The sequence below is a fragment of the Triticum urartu genome, chromosome 6 (assembly GCF_003073215.2).
Source record: "Triticum urartu cultivar G1812 chromosome 6, Tu2.1, whole genome shotgun sequence".
NCBI classification, from domain to species: Eukaryota; Viridiplantae; Streptophyta; class Magnoliopsida; order Poales; family Poaceae; genus Triticum; species Triticum urartu.
In genome coordinates, this window is record NC_053027.1 from 136,522,947 (window position 1) to 136,545,969 (window position 23,023).

Sequence of the window (23,023 nt, forward strand, 5' to 3'; positions counted from 1 at the left end):
TGAAGGCGAAGATGACGAAGGAGAGGAAGGCGAAGACATTGAGCCGGCCGGTGAAGCGGCCAGCCAGCCTCAGCCTAATCGTGCCTCCAGCAATGAGGCGCGTGCTAGCGCGCCCTCTGCGGGAGGCGGTGATCATGCCGAGGTTCGCCAGCCGGCCACTCCTCCAGCCGGCACTGCCGTCTCCACCGACCTGCCTGACTCGCCAGTCGCTCCCTTGGCTTAATATGCCGTCCTTGTTTTTTCTTGCTTGTTGCCTTTTGAACAATTTTATTAAACTTGCGCAGTTCCACCCACTGGGGGTGTATTCAAACTATGTTGAATGCTGGCCTTTTGAAGGTCTTTTATGTAAATATTATTGTGTGCGTGTTTGGTTTCCATTCGTGTATGCTTTTTATCCTTAGGTTGTTTCCTTTGTCGCCTTCCCCTTTTGGGAAGGCAAGTACTCGAGCTTTCTTAGATTGAAGCGAGGTGAATGGAAGCCGGCCGGCCGGCTACTCTGGTAGTCGGTCGGTGGTGGGAGAAAAACCGGCTTTTGTTATATTAGTCTGTTAGTCCCTAGCCGTTTTTCGTGTGGGCGTCCTTTCCTGCCTTTAACTCTTGCCAGCCGGACAGCCGGTTCTTCAATCTGTGCCTTTTGGCAAGAGAAGGCTTGGGAGCCAGCACACTACTTGTCTGACCGCAGGTAGGACTTCTAATATAACTCCAGGCGGCCAGTCCCCAGGCCGACTAGTCGAACCCGGTGCCGGACGGAAAAAGTGAATGTAATGACAAGGTCATAAGCATGATACTCTTCATTCATAGATAAAAGATGGCAGTCCCCGAGCTCTCCTCGGGGGGCCTATTGTCTCGTGCTTAGTACAAAAGTTAGCGCGATACATACTGCATTTCAACTGTAAAATCTTCGGAGGAGGTTGGCGTTCCATGGTCGTTCCGACTCCTTGCCGGAGTCGTCTCTCTTTCGTGCCTTCGGCTTCTGCGCGTCGATCAGGTAGTAGGAGTCATTGCCTAAAGCTCTGCTGATGTCGAAGGGGCCCTCCCAAGGGGCCAAGAGCTTGAGCTGGCCGGCTGTTCGCTGGATCAGCTAGAGCACAAGATCGCCCTCTTGGAAGGATCTTGGCTTGACCTTCCGGCTGTGGTAGCGGCGCAGGCCCTGCTGATAGATGGCAGACCGGTTGAGGGCTAACAGCCTGCCTTCTTCCAGCAGGTCGACGCCGTCTTCTCGTGCTTCCTTGGCCTCCGCTTCCGTGTACATGGTTACCCAAGGCGAGTCGAACTCGATGTCAGTTGGGATGACCGCCTCGGCACCATACACGAGGAAGAAAGGAGTGAAGCCGGTTGACTTGTTTGGGGTAGTGCGCAGACTCCAGAGGACGGCCGGCAGCTCATCGAGCCAACAGTCGGCTGAACGCTCCAGTGGTACCACCAGTCGGGGCTTGATGCCGGAAAGGATGAGGCCGTTGGCTCGCTCGACCTGGCCGTTTGACTGCGGGTGGGCAACGGACGCTAAGTCCAACCGGATGCCTTGCGTCGCGCAGAAACGTGCCAAGGCTCCCTTGGCGAAATTCGTGCCATTGTCGGTGATGATGCTGTGTGGCAAGCTGTACCGAGTTGTTATATCTGCGATAAATGTCACGGCAGTCGGCCCATTCAGCTTCTTGATCGGCTTTGCCTCAATCCATTTAGTGAATTTGTCCACGGCGACAAGCAGATGTGTCATGCCTCCGCACGCCGTCTTGAATGGGCCCACCATGTCCAGTCCCCAAACGGCGAAGGGCCAAGTGAGGGGAATGGTCTTGAGTGCTGAAGCCGGCATGTGTTGCTTGGAGCTGAAGAGTTGGCATCCTTTGCAATGTTTAACTAACCCCTTGGCGTCATCCAAAGCAGTCGGCCAAAAGAAACCATGGAGGAAAGCTTTGGCGACGAGTGATCATGAGGCCGCATGGTGGCCGCATTCTCCTTGGTGGATGTCTCTGAGGATTGCAATGCCCTTCTCTTGCTCGACGCATCGCTGGAGGACCCCAGTGACACTGCGCTTGACGAGCTCTCTGTTGACGATTGTGTATGCTCTGGCTCGGCGTTGGACTTGTCTTGCCTCTGTTTCGTCAGCCGGCAGATCTTGGTTTATTAGGAAGTTGAGGATGGACTGAGCCCATGATGGAGCTGCGACTTCTTCTATTGCCAATGCGGCTATTGCGACCAGGGCGGGCGGGCTGGGTGGTGAAATGCTGGAGTCGGCCGCCGCCTGTTGTGTTGGTGCAGTCTCCGGGCCGACTACCGCAGTCCCCGAGCCGGGTGTGGCAGTCCCCGGGTCGGGCGTAACTACGAAAGTCTCCGAGCCGCCTGCTGATGTCCCCTGGCCGACTATCGAAGTCCCCGGGTCACCTTCTTGGTTCTTCGAGCCGGGCCCGGCTGTATCGGGGTCAGGCGGTACGAAGATGGAATCGGACTCTGGAGACGGCTTGATAGACGGCTTGAGGAGGTGTTGTAGAGAGACACCGGTTGGTATTGCTTGCCGAGCGGAGCCTATTCGAGCCAGGGCATCAGCTGGCTCGTTGTCAGCTCGCGGTACATGGAGGAACTCGCATCCTTCAAAATACCCACTGATCTGCTGAACGAGGAAGCGGTAGCTTGCCATATTTGCGTCCTTGGCATCCCAGTCGCCGGATGATTGCTGGACCACCAAGTCCGACTCGCCATAACATAGGATCCGGCGAATGCTGAGCTCTTTGGCAAGCCGGAGCTCGTGTATGAGCGCCTCGTACTCGGCCACGTTGTTGGAGGCGGCAAAGTGAATTTGCAGCGTGTATCTGAGCTTGTCGCCTTTGGGAGAGGTGAGGATGACGCCGGCTCCCAAGCCGGTGCGCATCTTGGACCCATCGAAGTGCATGCGCCAATGAGTGGAGTCGGGAGCTGGCGGCAGGTACTGGGTCTCGGCCCAGTCGACGAGGAAGTCGGCCAATGCTTGGGACTTGATGGCGGTACAAGGCTGGTAGAAGATCGTGTAAGGGGCCAGCTCGATGGCCCATTTCGCCACCCGGCCGGATGCATCCCGGCTGCCTATGATCTCGGCCAGCGGGGCGGTGCATACGACCGTGATGGGATGCTCTTGGAAGTAGGGCTTCAGCTTCTTGGCGGCGAAGTACACGCCATAGCACATCTTCTGGTAGTGCGGGTAGTTCTGCTTCGAGGTAGACAGCACCTCGCTCAAATAGTACACCGGCCTCTGGACCGGCTGGGCTCGGTCCTCTTCTGGGTGTTGGACTACGATGACGGTGCTAACCACCCAGCTGGTTGCGGCAATGTAGAGGAGCATGGGCTCTTTCTCAGTCGGCGCCGCCAGGACAGGCGGTGTGGACAGCATCTTCTTCAGCTCGTGAAAAGCTTGGTCGGCTTGGTCATTCCACTCGAAGTGAGTGGTCTTCTTCATGAGGCGGTAGAGGGGGAGAGCTTTCTTTCCGAGCCGGCTGATGAAGCGGTTCAGGGAGGCCAAGCATCCGGTGAACTTCTGGACATCCCGAAGTTTGGTGGGAATCGCCATTCTCTCAATGGCCTTGATCTTTACCGGGTTGCATTCGATGCCGCGTTCGGAGACCAGGAAGCCTAGGAGCTGGCCGGCTGCCACTCCGAACACGCATTTCTCGGGGTTGAGCTTGATTTGGAACCTGCGTAGGTTCTCAAATGTTTCCTTGAGGTCTTCCAGCAAGGTGCCGTGCTTCTCCGTCTTCACCACAATGTCGTCTACGTAGACGTGGGCATTTCTGCCGAGCTGCTTGAGGAGGCACTTCTGCATGCAACGCTGGAAAGTGGCACCGGCATTTCTCAAGCCGAATGTCATAGTCAGGTAGCAAAAGGCTCCGAATGGCGTGATGAAGGCGGTCTTCAGGCGGTCTTCCAGATCTAACTTTATCTGGTGGTATCCTGAGTAAGCATCCAAGAAACTCAACAGCTCGCACCCGGCCGTGGAGTCTATCACTTGATCAATCCTTGGCAGGGCAAAGGGATCTTTGGGGCAGGCCTTGTTGAGGCTCGTGTAGTCTATGCACATGCGCCACTTGTTATTCTTCTTTAACACGAGGACCGGGTTGGCGAGCCACTTTGGAAAGAAAACTTCCATAATGAAGCCGGCTGCCAGTAGCCGGGCTATCTCTTCTCCTACAATCCTTCTTTTCTCCTCCGACAGTCGGCGGAGGGGTTGTTTGACTGGTTTTGCGTCTTCTCGGATGTGTAGTTTGTGCTCGGCGAATTCCTTCGGAACACCCGGCATGTCCTTGGGGGACCATGCAAAGATATCCTGATTCTCACGAAGGAAATCGGCGAGCTCGCCTTCCTATTTGCTGTTTAGGTTTGCCCCGATGACGGCAAACCTCTCTAGGTGCTCGGGGTCAAGAGGTATCTTCTTCATCTCCTTGGTCGGCTGGAAAGATCCTTGAGCATCATACTCCTTGGGATCGGGGGACAAGGCCGACTATTTGTCGGCCATGGCCACGACTCAGTCCAACATCTTCTTTTCTTCGGCAATCACAAGGGACTCGGCCAGCCGGCTGCTGGCTTCTGCGCACTCGGAAGATTTCTTGTAATCGCCGGCTATGGTGATGACGCCCTTGGCGCTCGGCATCTTCATCTTGAGGTAAGCATAGTGGGGAACTGCCATGAACCTGGCCAAGGAAGGTCGGCCAAGCAATGCATGGTAGGGGCTCTCCAGGTTCACCACTTCAAACCAGATCGCTTCTCGGCAGAAATGCTCCTTGTCCCCAAAGAGTACATCAACCTTGATCTTGCCAATGGGGGCGCATGACAGGCCGGGTACAATGCCATGGAACACAGTCCGAGTAGGCATGAGTTGCTTTGTCTTGGCGTTCAGCTTCTCCAGGGTGTCACGGTACAGGATGTTGATGCTGCTCCTGCCGTCTATCAGCACGTGGGAGAAACGGGCGGCGCGTCTGTCCGTTGCAAGGGTGGCATCCAGAACCAACGCATAAGAGCCGGGAGATGGCATCACCTCTGGGTGGTCGGCCCGGCTCCAGCCGATAGGTTTTTCTGACCAGTGCATGTGCTTGGCGGGGTTGGCAGCGACCATGCTGACTTCCTGGTGCTCTCGGCGTTTGCTGCGCCGGTCTTCGAGCTGGCTTGTAAAGATGACATAGGTGGCATGCTCGTCGGGGAACTCATCGTGCACGGCTCCGACTGCGGGCTGAGCGGTCGGCGGCTGCGGAGCCGGAGGCGGCGGACCGGCAGGCGGAGGCGGCGCGAGCCCTTCGCCTTTGGAGATTCGGGTGAGCCAGTGGCACTTCCGGGGCATGTGGTTGGACGGCTTCGCGCTGCTGTGGAACTTGCACGGGGCGTCGAGAGTTTGCTCGTAGGAGAAGGATGGCTGCCAAGCCGGCCTGCCGCCCTTGGGTTTCTTGGGCGCGGGCCGCCCTTCGGGCCACTCGTCTTCGACTGTGGCCACCTGCCGACTGGCGGAAGGCGGCACGGGGCCCTTGCGCTTGTGGTCGTTCTGGTGTGGGCGTCGGCCGGAGTCCCCAGCCGGCGTCTTGGGCGCCGGGTTGAGTACCTTCCCGGACGCGTCTACCCGGAGTTCGGTCTTCATTGAGGAGTCGGCGGTGGCGTACTTGTCCGCTATGACCAGAAGCTCGTCGAGGGTGGTCGGCTCGTCGTAGAGGAGCTTGTGCTTGAGGAGGGTGCCTTCTAGGCACCCGGCAATGAAGTATTCTATGGCTTGCACCTCGTGCACTCCTTCGCAAGAGTTGCGGAGCTCGGCCCAACGCGTGAGGTAGTCGCGAGTAGACTCGGCGGGGCCTTGTACGCACAAGGAGAGCTGTCTGGGCTTGGGAGCCCGCTTGTAGGTGTTGGTGAAGTTGCGGACGAAGGCTTCTGTGAAATCTAGCCAGCTATTGATGCTGTATGGCTTGAGGCTGTTGAGCCAGGTCCGCGCCGTGCCTTGCAGCATGAAGGGCACGTACTTCACGGCAACGCGCCTGTTGCCGTTTGCTATGCTAACCACCGTGGAGTAGTCGATTAACCAATCTTTCGGCTTCACGGAGCCGTTGTACTTGGGCGTGTCTCTTGGGAGCGAGAACCCTTTGGGGAAAGGCTCGTCGCAGATGCGGGGGCCGAAGCAAGGCGGGCCAACATCGTCTTCTTCTTCCAGCGCCAGGGATCGCGCCAGGCGGTCGATCCGATCGCGGGCGTCGTTCTCGCCGACTCCTTCGCGGAGACCTAGCCGGCTGCTGAGAGTCGGCTGCGCAACAGGCGGTGGGGTGGGATATCTCTCTCCACGGGGCCAAGGCGGAGGTGGGTTGCCCCGCCACTCCACGGCCCGGGGGTGGCCTTCTGCGTCTCGCTCGATGGAGATTCGGGTTCGGCTTCGGCTGGCAGCCGGCTCTTTCTCACGCCGCACGCAGGTTTTACCCGTAGTCGGCGTCCGGGACGTCGCGCCGTGATCTCGGCGCGGGGGAGGGCTTTCCGCGCGGGCGTCGGCTTCGTGCCGCTGCGCGGCTGCATCGATTAGCTGCTGGATGCATCGGGTCATGTGGGGGAGTTCTTCGGCCCCCAGTCCGTCTAGCTCGTCTACGGCCACTTGGGCGGCGCGCAGGTTCTCGAGTGGAGTGGCGTAGACTGGGCGGTCGACTCCTAACGTGTCGGCGACGACAGCGCCGCGCTGTCTGACAACGCCGGCCCGGCTGGGCCCGCCTGGGGGCGGCGTGCCAAAGGCGGCGCGGTCGGCTTCGCGTCGGTGGGCCTCAGCGAGGCGTCTCATGGAAACCAACTTCCGGCCCTCCGCGAGGAGGGCGAGGCGGCGAGCCTCCAGTGCTTCAGCGTCGGCATCGGCCGAGAGGGGGATGGACAAATCGTGGACCGCCGCGTGCGGGGCGTCGTGGGCGCTCTCGTCAGAAGCGCCGCCGTGGCCGATGACCATCACCTCGGTGGTGACAGCGTCGCAGCCATCGGCCCGGGGAAGCGGGTTGTTGTAGATCGTGACGTCGGTGGGGAAAGTGTCGAGTGAGGCCGTGTCGGAGTCGACAGGCATCGGATCGATGGAGCCAACCGACTCCAAGTCCACAGCAGGCTCGCCGGAGACGTGGAGCTGACCGAGGAGGTTGACGAGGTGGTCGGTGCCCGCGTCGGAGGCGAGCTCATCAGAGATGACGGTCTTGTCGAGGAGATCGGCGAGGCCGCTCGCTGCGCAGACGTTGGTGACGCCTTGCAGCGCGTCGTGGCAAGCGTCGTCGGGCGTGCCGGGCTGGCTACGCTCGCGGGGGAGGAAGAGGGTTCCCGTCCAGAACAGGTCTCCGGACGACGGTGCACCTGGCCCCACGGTGGGCGCCAAATGTCGGGTGGTAGGTGCGACATATGCCAATGGGTGGCTTATCATTTTGGGAGCCAATAAGATGTCGCCGGTGCCTGGAAGTGGGATGAGGCAAAGACATGCACGCTGGCGAATCTTACCCAGCTTCGGGGCTCTCCGTGGAGATAACACCCCTACTGCTGCTCTGCGGGGTCTTCGCATGATCACTAGATGAACAAGTAGCTACACGATGCTCCTCGAGCTGTTTGGCGAGAGGAGGAAGAAGGGCTCTGCTCGATCTCTTCTCCTCCCTATATGGTGTCTAAAACTAGCAGGGATCAACCCTTTGCATGGGTGTCCCGGGGGGTTTATATAGGCCTACCCCCGGGGATACAATGGTAATCCGGCTGGGCGTGGGGCCCAGCCGTCTGTGTCTACACTCGCCGGCTTCTGCGCCGGCTGTTGGGGCCCGCCGGCTAGTGGGTCCCGCCGGCTGCCGGCTCCTTGGTCGACAGGCAGGCCCCACTGTCCAGGGCCTTGTCGGTGGCTGGTTACTGTTGCTCAATCCTGGTGACAAGGGCTTCGCCGGGGTGGGTGTGGCTACAGTGCCGCCGTCCGGTGGGTAATCGTTGTAGCCTCACCGCGTCTTGTCTCCTTAATGGGGTGTCTCCTTCGAGGGGGGTGGCAAGCCGGCTGTGGAGAGCCTGCTCTGTCTTGGGCCGACTGGGAGAGGCCTGGCCGCCTTCGGGTGTCTCTCTGCCTGAAGGGGCCCACCGCCCGTGGGCCACACTGGCAGCCCGTCATGGATGACATCAGGGTCAACGTGGCAACAGTGCCGCGCCGGACGGGTCATGGCCACCCGTATGGCGCACTGTGCCAGGCGTGCTCCGGGATTCGGGGGTGGCAGGCTTTACTGTAGCCACGCCCCATTACATTGTCGTTATGTGGATGCAGACTTCGAGGGTATGATCTTGACCGCTTTGTGGAAGCCGGCTTCTTGGAGTCGGCCTTCTCGCGGCCGGCTTCTCGGAGTCGGCCCTCCCGCGGCTTTCTTCATGAGGGCTAAAAGTCGGGTCGCCTTCCGATAGTCGGCCTGGGAGACAGCCGGCAAGGGGAAGGCGGCCCCATGTCTTGGATTCTTGAGGGCTGGATAGGCTCATAATTTTTTCAGAAGGGCCAGGGGGAGCCGGCTAGGCTACCCATGGTTATTTACTCCGACAACCGTCGGGAGCCCTCTCTCTGCTCCCTTCCCACGTCACCACCTGAGGGACGCCCGACAAAGCCACGCCAGTCCCTAGCATGGTGTTGGTGGGATAGTCCCCCAACCCCTCGCGCGGTGCAACCCCCTCCTCCCCAAGATCCGTCCTCGAGCGACGTGGTCCCCTCTGGCACACCCTCCCTCCTGTTGGCCTTGACCGGCGTGGCCAGGTGTTGTGGCGTTGTTTCGTCCTCCATGCACTACGCCCTCCCACTCCTCTCCGAGATTGGATCTCATGCGCGCGACGCCCTCCTACGGCTGCCCCTCCCCGAGATTGGATCTCATGCGTGTGGTGCCCCCCTTCGGCTGCCCCTCCCATCCTCGGTCCGGCCGGCGCCGCCGCCTGGAAGCTCACCTTTGCAGCCTCCTCCCTCTGCATGGACGCAGCCAGCCTTCCTGCTGGTGTCGCGTCTTGCCAGGGAGTGGACGCAGATGTTGTGGCCAGGCGCGGCCCTACCTTGTGCAGGTAGCCCTCGTCTCCGACAGCACCCACCTCCTCGCTCTACGGTGGTGGCTTCGGCATTCGGTGGAGGCTACGATGGTTGATGTGGTGTTCATGCGGCTCCAAGTAGTGGGGCATTGTTGGCGTTGCTCCGGCTGATGAGGTCACCTATTACAGGCAGGGGCAAGGACCCATCATATGGGACCCACATGGGGCCCATCACCACCATGGGTAGCTCCCTGGACCATACCAGTATTCGGATGCATATATCAGGAAGTCCACTCGAACAGTTCGACAACACTCGGCTGGACAACCACCACTCAGACGACCACCCGTCACTCGGCTGGACAACCACCACGCGGACTAAAGAGGTGAAGGGACGGCGTGGGAGCTACAACGGTCGAGGAATCCTAAGTTGCCCTTAAGGCGGAGTCAAGACTACCGTTACCTGTAACTGCTGTAGTAGAGGCTCTTTACACCTGTAACTGACACAAATCAATGTAATTAAATGCCCTCGCGACGTGGAGGACATGGGGCTGCGGCGTACTCTATATAAGCCGCACTCCACTTCCTGAGATAGGGTCGAGCAACCTTTGTAACCATACCCATCAAATCAAAACCAAGCCTCGGGGCATGAGATGTAGGGCTATTACCTCCGCCGAGAGGGGCCCGAACTCGTTAAACACCGAGTGTTACACCTACGCCGTAGCTAGGTTTTGCCCCTTATTCGTACCCCTAGTACTCATTGTCAGGATCGTAACCCCGACACCGGCCCCAGAGGCCTCTGGACCGGTGTTCTCCAGTGACCGTGGCTTGCTGGTGCCTCTCCCGGTGCAGCTCTGGCCCTGGCCCCACGATCTGGTAGTTGCGTCCCTTTCAGCTCTCTCGGCTCATCGGCGTTTTGACGGCTACTACCCCGGCAACTCGGATATGCGCTCTCTCCAGTCCTAGCTTGATGGCGTTGCTAGTCACCGTTGCTTCCCCTGCGCCAATTCTCGTTGCCTCACCGCACCCGCCCTCATACGCATCCACACCTGACTAGTGCCAAATCCTATATCGTGTGTCCGGTGGCGCCAGGTGCCACCTTCCAGCGGCCAAAACCCCCCTACAAACTTGGCGGCTTCCGCATCACAGATTTCGGATCCGGCGGCTTTGGGATAGCTCAGTATCAGGCCAGGGAGAAACCTCTACTTGGTTTGCTAGTGCTAGCAACGGTGACACTCGCATGTGTCGTTTTCCTTCTTGGAGGCGCTGCTATGGCCTTCATCTGCGCCCCTCTTCAAGCTCAGGGAAAACCCTAGGTCCGGTTCTCCGGATCGGATAGCGGCGGCGTCATGGCATCGCTTTCCTTCTTGAAGGCGCTATCTTGTCGCTCGTGGTGTCTCCGGTGCTGGCTTTGTCGATGTTGGACATGTTGTTGGTTCGATCTGCTTCTGTTGTTCGTGGCTTTGTGGGTTTAGTTGTGTAGTTTCCTCTGCTTAGCGGAGCATCCCATATCTTTGTGCTTCGGGTGCGATGTACATGCCTCCTTGTGTTCGTGTTGTGTGATGTTCCTCTATTTGTACTGATTCTAACTCCTTCTATCAATGAATGATACACAAGCTTTGCGTATTCGTGAAAAATAAAAAAACATGGGAAAACAAGCAAGAACCAATGTACTCTGTTACACACTACGCCGCATCCTTTTTCCTTCTTGTTCTCTTTAACTCAAATTATGCTAGATGGATTTAATTTACACGTTCAAAATTAGTCATGGATTCCATCAACCACCCCCGGCTCAAATGTACATATGTTCTTCATCAGATGGATGGTCAACCCATCGAGCTAAGCTCATCACGAACTGTCGATCCCGCCCGTGCCCCAGAGTTCCACCATGCCATGCAATTCAGTGCATCCGATCGATCGATCGATCGTTCCTGGATCGTCTCGGTTGATTTGATATTACGGATCAGCGTGTGGATTGTTTTGAACTTGTTTGCCCGATCGTAGTTATGATTTCGATTCTCCCTCGCCCGTCAACGTCGACGAGGATTCAGGCTCCGGCTCCCTGATCTCCTCGATGCCCGCGAGGGCCGACTTGAGGTCCAACCTCTTGTCGATGTCGGCCTCGCAGCAGGTGAGCGCCACCTGGAGGAGCTTGAGCATCTCCTCCTCGTTGCCCTTGCCGCCGGACATGTCCTTGTCGAACACCTCGCCGGTGCGCTCCTCCGTGATGACGGAGTTCACCCACCCGGCGAGGTCGCTGGTGCCCTGCCGCCCCTGCCGGCAGGCCGGGAACTTGCCGGTGAGCACCTCGAGGGTGAGGATCCCGAGGCTCCACACGTCGCTCTTCCTGGACGGCTTCCCGTGCGACCCCACGCACTCGGGCGCCTTGTACGCCATCATCACCTGCGCCGCGTGCGTCGCCGTCAGCACCGGGACCAGCGCGTAGTCGGAGAGCGCCGGCTGGAACGTGCCGTCGAGCAGCACGTTGGACGACTTGAGGTGCCCGTGCGGCACCGACAGCATCGGCAGCTCTTCGTACAGGTGCGACAGCCCACGCGCCGCCCCCTTGACGATCCGAAGCCTCTTCCTCCAGTCCAACATCGATCCACGATTCCCTGTATCAACCATAACAAACTCTCAGTCAGCTTCCTCCATTGTTCATGATCTTTATGATGATGATGATAATGATGCAGAAAGTGAAGATTTGACTTTGTTGCGTACCGTGGAGGAGCTGGGCGAGGCTGCCATTAATCACGAAATCGGTGATGAGGAGCTTCTCCTCTTTCTTGTAGAGGTAGGCGACGAGGGGGACGAGGTTGGGGTGGGAGAGGCGGCCGAGGCGGCGCATGTGCTCCGAGAAGTCCTCGCGGCCGACGCCGTTCATGTCCTTGAACCGCTTCACCACCACCTCGGGGCCTTCCTGAAGCGTCGCCTTGTACGAGGACCCGAAGTTGCCGCTGCCCAGCACCTCCGCCGACGCCCGGAGCAGGTCCTCGATCTCGAACCTCACGCGGCTCTCCTGGATGAACACCAGCCGCCCGTGCTCGTCGCGCCGCCCCCCGCGCTTTGCCGGGCCGCCGCCCGACGTCGCCGCGGGGCCGACGGCGGTAGCCTGGCTGATGGAGACGGCCGGCGCGGTGTCCAGGACCGGGTTGGACGGCGTCACCTCGCCATTGGGGAGGGTCACGCAGCCGTCAGTCCGCTTCGCGCGTCGCCGCCGACGACGCCGGCGGCCCAGGACGCCCATGGCAATGCCCGCGGCGGCGAGCAGCACGCCGAGGATGATGAGCAAAATGATAATGCTCATGAAGGTGGGCATGCCGCCGGCGGGCGACGACGCGGATTCGCAGACCATGTCCGTTGGCTTGCCACACAGGAATTTGTTGCCTGCAGATAAACGCACACTTTTCCCAAATCAATTCACGATCAAGAACGTATGCCACGCAGTTAATAAACAAGAATTATTAGGTCTGGCGCTCCTTTTACATTGCAAAACATTCTGATTTGACTAAATAAATACCTCGGAACATGGTGGCGTTGAAGCGGCCGAGGCCGGCGGGGATGGGGCCGGAGAGGTTGTTGTTGGAGACGTCGACGAACCTGAGCTCCGGCTGGGAGAAGTCCGGGAGCGGGCCTTCGAAGCGGTTGTTGGCGAGGGTCAGCTCCAGCAGCCGCGGCGACGTGATGGAGCTGGGGACGCGGCCGGAGAAGTCGTTCCTGTGGAGGTGCAGCTTCCGGAGCCCCCGCATGGGCAGGAACGTATCGGCCGGGATCTCGCCGGAGAAGCGGTTCCGGGAGAGGTAGAGCATCTTGAGCACGCCCAGCGTCGACACGTTGGGGAAGGGGCCCGAGAGCGCGTTGTCGGACAGGCTGATGACGCGGAGGCCCGGGAGCACGGCCAGCGAGCCGACGTCCGGCGCGCCGCCGGCCAGGCCGAGGCGCTCCAGCTGCAGGCCCTGCACGCTGCCGTTGCCGTGGCAGGAGACGCCGTACCAGGAGGAGTGGTTGCCGTGGCACGGGCCCGGCGTGCCCCACGACCGCAGCGGCCCCGGCGGCGAGCCGTCCGAAGCCCGCAGCTTGTCGCGGAACGCCACCAGCACCTCACCTTCCGTCTTGTCCCCGACAATCGCCGCGACGAGGACGGCGGCGGGGGCGCAGAGGCCGACACCGACGGCGACGGCGACGTAGAAGGCGAGGCGGAGGTGTCCGGGCGGCCGCAGCCGCGCCATGGCGCCAGCGGCGATCGACGGGCGTGCGCACGCTTGCCGGACCCGGCTCGTTCGTCCGTTCGTCCGCTCGACAGCCGGGCTTCTTGCGCGCGCGCACGGGTACGCCGGTGGCGCGGGTCAGGACCGCACGTACGTGTGGCGGGGGAGAAGGGGTCGGGCTGGGCGGCTACGGCGCTTTGCATGCGCATGGCCAAGGAGGGAGGAAGGAGGTGGTCGGGAGCAAAGGCCCCGGTGAGGTCGCGGCGCCTGAGCTGAGGGGCTAAGAATAGGCGGGAGAAGAGCGATTCTTCCAACTGAAATGATTTGTTGCTGCCATTTTGCGGGCCTTGTGGGTTGGCCGGGTTGAACCGGAGAGGAGACGACGATCCGTTAGTTTGGTGGTTACTTGTAAGCTAGAGCAGGATGGAAGATGAAACATTAGCTTTCTCTTAGCGTTTTTGCCTATCTATAAGTGTGTTTTATTAACTCATAATATAGCGTCAAACTCATACAAAGCATAATGAATGATATCCGGCCTCTGCATAAAAAAGACAAGGTAGCGATAGGAAAGTCATATGAGACCAAAACTATGTCTATATCAACAAGGCTCATGGTTCTATCCAGTTTATAGCACTGGTGGGCAGCCTTCCATGGTCGCGTGAGCGGCTTGGAGGTTGCGGGCAAAGGTGCTGCGGTGGTTCCTCGCAGTCTGCCTTAGCTCCATGAAGAAGCTCCACCCTGCTCTGATCTGCCCTGATTCGTGCCGGCACGGGCCCCTGGCGGCTGCTGTCGTCGTTTCCCGGTGCCGGTTGGCAGATCTGGCGAGTTGGTGAGGTTCTGAGGGAAACCCCTGGCCAGCGCGGCAGCCTCTCCAAAGTCGACGCCTTTGGCGCCGATCCCCTTCATGGAGGCTTTGGGGTGGACCCTCTCCCTCCCGCCTCCTCCCCGGACTATGGTGAAAGCTGATGTTCCCTCAATCTGGGCGTCGATGGCACTTTGGTGTCGTGCTCCTTCTTGAAGGCGGCGGCTGGGAACTGCTCTTGGTGGTGGGGCTGCTGGTGGTGTGGTGGCGGTGTGTGATGGCCTGGCCTTCCTAATGCATCATGCTCGGCATCGCCCGATGCAATCCGATGCCCACTTCGGTCTTCTTCGTGGTGCTGCATGTTCATCCGATAGCTCGCGTCTGGTGCTTCGCTCTACTGCTGCCGGTGACAATGTTCGCTTGGTTGGTCACCATGTTCGGGGTATGCTCCTCATGCTACTCCTATGGCAGCTCAGTCACCTTGTGTTGGGTTCTTGTGAGAGACACTTTGCCGGTCGCCGGTACGGCACCCATCGAGCCTGGGTGAAAGGTTAGTGGCCCTTTGCGACGGCAGAGACAACTCAAGTGTTGCCCAAATTTGGCCTATGGATGCAGCCGACGCTCGATGCTTACATGGTGGTGCCCCTCCTTCTGGGTCCTTAGTTGGCTAGTTGTTGTAGGCTTAGTGTTGGTGCGCTGCTTAGTGCATTGGCTCTATGGTGATGTTGTTGTGCTGTTCTATCTTGTGTCATGTATCTTTCTTTCTGCTTTGCTCTGTTTCGATTCTCTGTAATATGGTGCCCCTGTAATCCTGGCCGGTTGATGACTTTGTTAATTCAAAGTCGGGCTAGATTCAAGCTCTTCTCGGGTTCGGTCTATGCCTTTTATCTAAAAAATAGTGGTTAATATCTCATTTGGTTTAGTGTAGACCACGTACAAAACCAATGCATATAGTGATAAATAACATGCACGGGGAAAAACTTTTGCCATTAAAAAATCATCTCTACATAGATAAAATGATCATAGTAAGGCAGACGCTTCACCCTGGGGTACTAAACTTTTTAGTTATTCCGTCAAACTAATGACCTTGTATATTGACTACACTTGTTGCTGGTAGAATGTCTGGCCATATAGAACACACAAACTTACATTAAAAGTAGAGAGTTGTTTGATTGTCTCTCGTGAGCGCAAAAACTATACCTCGTGAGCGCAAAAACTATACTTCTTTCTTCATTCCCAGTTGCGGCGAGCAAAGTGTCCTTTGTGAGCACAACACCTCTTCAAAGATACTACATAAAAATCTTAATTTTTAGTGGTATCTTCAATTTTCAAATTTGATTATTATTGTCCACTAGAATCTCCAAGTGCGAAAGTGCACAATACATATAGTCTATATGAAGGACCCATTTATAGTTAGATTTTAGTGAAACACAGCTATCATTGTGTCTTATCATTGTGTCTAGTTAATCGAGCCCAAATAAAACAGAAAATGTTGTCATGACACAAGACGGGGTTGGCTAAATTTTTCCTAAAGGATATCTCCTACCGGGAGGAGCTAAGCACCCGCACAAGGATCATTCTTATGCCATGCAATGTGGTACAAGGCTAGATATCTCTGAAGAGTGGTGTTTCCCAGCCACTTACCTTTCCAGAAGTTGATCTCAGAGTCGTCCATTATCGTAAAAGTTTCAAAGCAAAAAAAAATATCTCTTTGCCACCATCAGACCTGCCCGAAGATGTGTACCTCTAGGCAATCAACATGCTGAGACACTACGTTTGGACCTAAATACTTGTTGCGTGAGCTGTTTTGCTAGACACCATCCTCAGGAGCTTGAACATTCATTTACTAAGTAAGCCATTATTTTTTTACCTGTAGATACTGAGTATCTAAACCTCCATAGTCTTTTGGTTGACAAACCATACTCCATTTTGCTAGCCTATATATTTTTTTGTTTTTATTATCTTCCTCCCAAAAGAATTTGAATATGTAATAATTCAGCCTTTGCAGGACCCCTTTTTGGTAGTTGACAAACTGAGAGCATATAGAGAACCATGTTTGTGAGAACATAATTGACAGTCGTCCTACAACTAAGAGCAACTTGTGCTTTCAACTTCTTAGATGTTTCTCTAAGTGTTCTTCAACATGGTTCCACTCTGCATTAGTGAGGCACCAATAATGAAACGTAATTCCTGAATATATAATTGGAGAATTGACCTTGTGCCCAACGAAATAGATCAACATATTGTGTGGTCGTCTCATTGCTTCTATAAAATAGAATAATTCACTTTTATGGAAGTTAATTTTAAGACTTGTCATCTTCGCAAAAGCTGAAAGTTAAAGTTTAAGATTTCTAACCTTGTCAAGATCATGTTTCATAAAATAATCGTATCATTGACGTGTTGCAGAACTGAGAGGCTCCAATTAAGAAACAGTAAAATGGGGCTAGCTATGACCTCCCACAGCGATTTGAGTTAATCAACTGTCAGATCTAGCAACTAACGCACCAGATCGCCTGATCGTACCCCCTCTCCGCGTGAGGCCACGCCTCTGGGCCGCTGCTCTGGGGATCGACCAGCACGCCTTCTCATTAATCGGGCCGCAACACTAGGTTGGGCCTTCCTTGCCGCAAGCCTGCAAGGTGTCTACCCCCATATACCTGAGTTTCTACTGGGCTATCATGACGCCCCTTCCCCTCTCTCCCACACGAGAGTTCATGAACCCCTCAAAAGAAAAACACGAGAGTTCATGACCTTAACGCGCTCTTGCACTAGCAGCAGCATCGGACGGCGCCAAGGTGCCGGTGGACCTCTGGTGGTTCCTCTACCCCACGTCCATGACAGTCGTACGTGACGCCGTCCACACTCAACTCTCGCCATGTTTGACTGAATGACTCGGGAACAGGTTAAGAAGCTAACATCTGCGCGACACAGCTAACAGGTTTCTTTGAGAGGAGTCTGTAAAAGAAGTCGAATATGGTGATTGATTCATGTTTGATTTCATTCTTACTATGGCTGCAGCACACTACTTTACAAAGAACCGTGTATCTAGTGGAGCGCTTCAGGAAGGTTCGGTACTGCATTAGTATGGTGCTTACGTAGGACCACAACATCAAGTTGTTCATCACCCGCCTCATCTCTCATCTTTCATGTTCGTTTTTCTAGAGTTCTCTTACGTGTTGCCTGTAGAAAAAACTTGTTCTATTTTGCTCATCTTTCTTGTTAGGAACCGCAGAGGTGCTGAAGGTCGTTTAGGATGGCTATATATATATATATATATATATATATATATATATATATATATATATATACGGCTCTTTTTCCTCTTTCCAGTCTTGTTGATTTGTTTGAGTCCTAAACTGCTAATTGAACTGTAAAGTTGGCCCTATGGTTTGATGGTTGTTGGATCCTCATTCTGATGCCTCCGGTGATGTTTCAGGATGATCAAGGTGAAGAATGACAAGTAAATCATATCGGAGATCTTGGTCATCACAGCAAATAAACTAGGCACTACATTGTCGACACCGGTTTGACGTTCTTGCCGAATTAACGCCATCCTCCCGGCTCTTGTGTAGATTTTACAAGACCTATTCGATGTGCTTGCTTACACTGACATGGACATTGTTGTGCCCCTCACGTAGTTTGAGAGTGATGCCAAGCTAATAGACAACATCCATATGGTTAAGTTGCCCATATATGGTACAGTTAGATGTATATATCTTTGTCAATTTTATGTGTAATATATTCATTTCATACATATTTGGTAGCTGTATTAGAAAATATTTTGCATATCAACTCAATTTCAATTAGGAAAAAACTACAAAAAAATTATTTTTTAATGTAGCACCATATATTGAATAAATAGTTGAAGTTGTTGTTTGTTCATTTATTTAATCAACAGAATTTAAGTATGGACGGACGCGGCAACACGCGCTCTCATGTTCTAGTTCACAAGATGTGGCACCGCTCCTGCAGTTTGGTCATCATGTTTAACCCGTTCAATCAGAATAGCCAATATGTCTACAAAAATGTAGAATAGCATTGGAGACAAAGGGTCACCATGACCATACGTAGTCCCTTTTTCGTTTGGAAGTAATAGCCAACATCGTCATTGACTTCACTAGACTCACTGCCTCGAGTGATGAAATTTTGGATGTGCTCGCGCTATTTCTCGGGAAAAACTTTCGTTGTACCTAAGGGTTTGTTGGAAAAATGACCATTTTCTTTTGTCATATGTTTTCTCAAAGTCAACTTTTAAAACTACCCCATTCATGTTCTTCGGGTGCATCTCGTGTACAGTCTCATGAAGAATGACTACCTTATTTAGGATATTTCTTCCTTGAATGAAAGCATTTGGGATGGCCGTATAACCATCCAGGATATTGGCTTGTTCATTATAAGGAGACAAGTTTTATTTTTGAATCTTCTTGACCGAACATTTCTACATACTTTTGTTCAAAAGGTGTTACAATCACCGGAGTACAGAGGCCTAGGGGTTCTCGACACCCAACAAATTTGCTCATGCCTTGCGGCTAAGATGGCTTTGGTATGAACGAAAGGAGCCTAACAAGCTATGCGTGGGGTTCGGTAACCCATGCACCGAGGAAGACCTTTATTTCTTGTATGCCTCCACCACTATCATCATCGACAATGGTGCAAAAACATCTATTCGGAACTCCCCTTGGCTACTTGGGTGCAAGCCTAAGGATATTGCCCCACTAATTTATGAGGCCTCAAGGAGAAAGAACTAAAAAGTGCATGCAGCTCTCAACGCGAACGCTTGGATGTTAAAGAGCAACCACGACACTGTCGTCTTTGGAGACCACATCCAGGAATTTTTCACTCTTTGGATGCTTGTGCATGATTTCCAATTTGACGAACAAGACGAAGATGACATTGTTTGGAAGCACTCCATGGATGGGCTCTACTCGATAGCCACCACATACAAGATGCAATTCCTTGGATTGAATCCCCCATGGACTCCATGGTTTGGGAACTTTGCGCCCCTTCAAAGGCTAAATTCTTCGCATGGTTGGCTTTGCAAGACCGGATTTTGCCCGTCCATCATTTAGAGTGGCGTGGTCTGGCAAATTGTGACATTTGCCCTCTTTGTAAAAGGGAGCAAGAAATGGACGTTTACCTCCTCATCAAGTGCCGCTACACTATTAAGCATTTAGAAGTTCGGGTTTCTGCACATGGACACCTCCACTTGGCACTTTGAGGGATCCGTCATGGAATGGTGGGATAAAAGAACCAACATGTGAAACCCTAATAGGCGAGCTATGGCCTCCCTCACCATACTCGTCTCTTGGATAATATGGAGACTCGTGTGTTCCGCCACAAGAGTGCAGCGCCACCAATCCTCCTCAGAAGGCTAATCTTTGGGTTACCGCGGGTACTAAGAAACTAGGGCATATTGTTTTGCGCGAGTAGTTTTTATGCCATGATTGTGGGTCACTTGTAAAACTCTTTTCTCTTCTTACTTAATGGAAGAGGCAAATCTTATGCCTCTATTTCAAAGAGGAAAAAACTATCTCGTATGGTATCCTAGGGCCAATTGAAGAGAAATCACACAGAACAGCAGATAAACTGATCCAGCCAATGTCTCTGTAAGCATCAGGCAGGGGGTGAAACAGATAGTGGCGCCAACGCACATACAGATGTCTGCTACAAACCTACATCATTTGATTAGAAGCATCCTACATAGCCCTCATATTTACAGAGAGAGAGGACATAGAGAGGGACAGAGACGGACGATCAGGCTGGCATGATTCGACCCTTCAGGCTGGCATTTGATCAGTCAGTTCACACCGACGACGTCCTCGATCCCGTTTTCCTTGATCAGATCGGTGAACTGGTTCAAGTAGCTCACGAGCCCACCTAGCGACTTGATCAGCTCGTCGGCTTTCTGCCGAGTGGTCTCCATTGCATCAGGTGAGACGGCATAGGCAGGAGCATTGTGGTGGCCACCATCTTCATCAGCCTCTCCACTTAGTATCATATGAATATGCTGCGCGTTCTCGTTTAGCCTGTTGGCTAACTCCCATGCGTCGGCTTGGCTTTTCTTTGGTTCGTTGTGGGTCTCCATCTCACACCCTTGTGGACAAAAGAGCACAGAGGCATGAAGTTAGCCACAATCAAAATGTAACATGAATAAAAAACATTCACATTAACTGGTAGTACATGGTAGAGGCATGAAGTTTTTTTTTGCCGGGGTAGAGGCATGAAGTTAGCCGCAATCAATATGTAACATGAATAAAAAACATTCACATTAACTGGTAGTACATGGTAGGGATCAGGGATTTAGGTAATAATTCATCTAGAGACGAGATTAACTAAACATGTATCATAATCATGTGTGTTCATAGGATCTGTTTTGGAGATTCATGGATACAAAAGCGGGTGTTTATGCAAGCCATTGATCTAATAGCAAGGCCAATGCAATAAAAAGACGCAATGTTGGTAGAAAATGGGCTGCAACTAATACAAATCCACCTGCATGACCTACCCCAAGACAACAAACCACGTACTAACAATTTCTAAGACAAATACTGAATCAAATGCTTCACACAGATCGTTACAAACACAGTAAATTTAGAATCGGTCTATAATTACAGCATTTATAACCTAGAACCAATTACGGAATACAGGCTTATCACTTCTTAATAATGAGATCACATATCATGTTTTATCGAAGCAAAGCACGTTAGGTGCACTGTGAAATAGCGCCTCATTCCATCAAAATAATAATACAATGATAAGAGAACTTCTTGATATTCGTAAATAAGCAAAATGGCAACAATTTTTCTTTCTTTAGGATATGTTAAAATATGGATATATTAACTTCCTTCTATAAAGATGTTAACGCCCCCCCGCCCCCCGCGCCCCCCCGACCCCACCGCTTGGCATCGCCTTTTCGCTCAACATGCCAGCAATACAATTTTATTATTGTGTACCAACGCATAGATCTGTACTCGTAGATGTTAATTGGTGGCGGGGATCCATTCGCCGTTGGACCAGAATCAGATGTCAATCAAACGGCTTCACATTCCTCTTACACTGTTGGCACAGCCTTTTCGCTCGATGTACCGGCTAATATCTGAAAACCTACAGACTTGAAGTAACAGATACAGGATTGTGGATCACCAATACTCTGGTGCTGACATTTTTGCATCCATCACCTATAGATCACCTTCACTGCAGCTCTTACATTTGGATGATGGAACCATGTACAGATGCAAAATGCTCCACTGGCCAAATCATTCCTACCAAATATGCCATGATCACCTTGCAATAATATATGGCATACGCTGCAAGCTTTATTACTACTAAACCATTAAGTATCCCCAACATATCATAATCAGAGCACACGATCACCCAACCGAAAAGATCTAGCCGATTCATACCCACATGCGAATCAGGTCAGGTGCGTGAACATGTAAAGGAAAATACGAAAATGAGAGAACGATTGTACCCAAATCATCAGAAGCATTCGCATTTCCACCATCCACCTGCATCTCCTCCTCACTCCCGTCATCATCCGCCTCCTCCGCGGCACCATCCTCCTCTTTTTCAACCGCAGCATCGCCACCCTCTTCCTCTCCCACCCCAGCAGTATCACCACCACCACCACCATTAGCACTGACCAAGCCTTCGTCGCCCCCTCCTCCCCCGGCGCCGCCAAGGAGCGCCTCATCCACTCGGATCAGCGCGTCCATGATGCCATACACCTCGGCGTCGAACTCCGCGGGGAGCCCGGCCTTCCTCCTGGCCGCGGCGCTCATGCGCCAGTAACTCCCCCCGGTCCGCCCCTCCCAGCGGCGCACCGCCCCGTACTCGGCCACGAGCGCCTCCCACCTCCGCTTGCACTCGCCGGCCGCCCTCCCCCTGCGCCTCGAGGGCGCCCCACCGGCGTCGGAGAAGGCGATGTTCTCCGCGACGATAGCCCACTTCTGGAAGGCGGAGACGGAGCGGGCCCAGCCGTCGTCGTCCACGGCGGCGACCGCGGCGACGAGCGCTAGGGTCTCGGCGGCGGTCCACTCGGGCGCGCGGCCGGAGCGCGTGCGGCGGGGGCTCGGGGGCCTGGAGGATTTGAAGGCGGGCGGCGGCTGGTCTCTGGCCGCGGGCGTGAGGGCCAGGGCTTTGGAAGGGGACGGCGAGGGGGACGCCGCTAGGGCCTGGACGATGCAGGGCGAGTCGGAGGCGGCTTCGTTCGGATCCACGGAGGGTAGGGCTTGGACGATGCACGGGAAGTCGCCGCCGCGGGGATCCATGGAGGCGGAGGCGAAGGCTGTTGGAGCTTGGGGGAGGCGAGAGCTGAGTGACAGAGTGAGTCAGTCGGTCAGTGAGGCACGGAGGCTTCGAGCGAGCTTCTACATAATAGGTCCAAGTCAATCTAAAATAGTCGCCAGATGTAGTCTCCCGTAGTGCCTTTATATTTCTTTACGGATGGAGTATATCGATCGGCATAAATTGCGATGATTGACCACTACGTAGCCTTCATATTTGGAGGCTAGGGAAGCTAATATGGAGCGTCACGACTATTTTTGAAGCGCGGCGCACCTAGTACACGCATCTGCGTGTCCTGATAAATCACCGGTTAGTGAGGTAATGTGACCGGTAACCATCAAGCCATTAACGACAGCCACCGCTTCCTAGTCCCAAGGCGACCATTCGGATGACCTTTCATCCCCGGCTATAAGAGCCTGACCATTTACTCCTTGCCCCTATGCTCCCATCTCCTCCTCGTTGCCACCTCCCCTTCCATCTCCTCCTTCTCAAAAACAATGCCACTATGTCGGAGCTTAGCCGGCTAGCTGAAAGGGTCGGCAGAGCGGAACGTCCCGTCATAGACACCGCGCAACCGCGGGGCAAACTCTCCCTGCGGCACTAGCTCTGGCAACCGTTGGCTCCTCCTTCCCGCGGCGGCGGTGGATCTAGCAGGTGCGTGGGAGGCACACCCATTGTCTGGGTGAAGGAAGAGTTGGGGACGCCAGCCCCGCCAGCCACCTCGTCCGGGTCAACCACATCGTCCTCATCGTAG

The 23,023-nt window shown here is 54.5% G+C and overlaps 2 protein-coding genes across 2 annotated transcripts; both read right to left on the minus strand.

Moving 5' to 3' along the window:
• Positions 1 to 10,630: 10,630 nt before the first annotated feature.
• LOC125515848 (pollen receptor-like kinase 5) lies at positions 10,631 to 13,475 on the minus strand. The gene is made up of 3 exons (XM_048681344.1): positions 12,584 to 13,475; positions 11,695 to 12,390; positions 10,631 to 11,588 (listed from the first exon to the last, which is right to left on the minus strand). Exons 1-3 carry the CDS (start codon positions 13,200 to 13,202, stop codon positions 10,978 to 10,980), a joined length of 1,926 nt encoding a protein of 641 aa, XP_048537301.1. The 5' UTR covers positions 13,203 to 13,475; the 3' UTR covers positions 10,631 to 10,977.
• Positions 13,476 to 19,560: 6,085 nt separating this feature from the next.
• LOC125517281 (trihelix transcription factor ASR3) lies at positions 19,561 to 22,357 on the minus strand. Its single transcript, XM_048682463.1, has 2 exons — positions 21,455 to 22,357; positions 19,561 to 20,076 (listed from the first exon to the last, which is right to left on the minus strand). The coding sequence occupies exons 1-2, from the start codon at positions 22,251 to 22,253 to the stop codon at positions 19,781 to 19,783; spliced, it is 1,095 nt and encodes a 364-aa protein (XP_048538420.1). The 5' UTR covers positions 22,254 to 22,357; the 3' UTR covers positions 19,561 to 19,780.
• Positions 22,358 to 23,023: the final 666 nt, after the last annotated feature.

Coding starts and splice junctions, on each gene's coding strand:
- LOC125515848 (XM_048681344.1), bottom strand. CDS start 13,202: ATGGCGCGGCTGCGGCCGCCCGGACACCTCCGCCTCGCCTTCTACGTC. Junction 12,391..12,583: donor GCTCCCGGACTTCTCCCAGC/CGGAGCTCAGGT, acceptor TGATCGTGAATT/GATTTGGGAAAAGTGTGCGT. Junction 11,589..11,694: donor CCTCGCCCAGCTCCTCCACG/GTACGCAACAAA, acceptor TGGTTGATACAG/GGAATCGTGGATCGATGTTG.
- LOC125517281 (XM_048682463.1), bottom strand. CDS start 22,253: ATGGATCCCCGCGGCGGCGACTTCCCGTGCATCGTCCAAGCCCTACCC. Junction 20,077..21,454: donor GAATGCTTCTGATGATTTGG/GTACAATCGTTC, acceptor TTTGTCCACAAG/GGTGTGAGATGGAGACCCAC.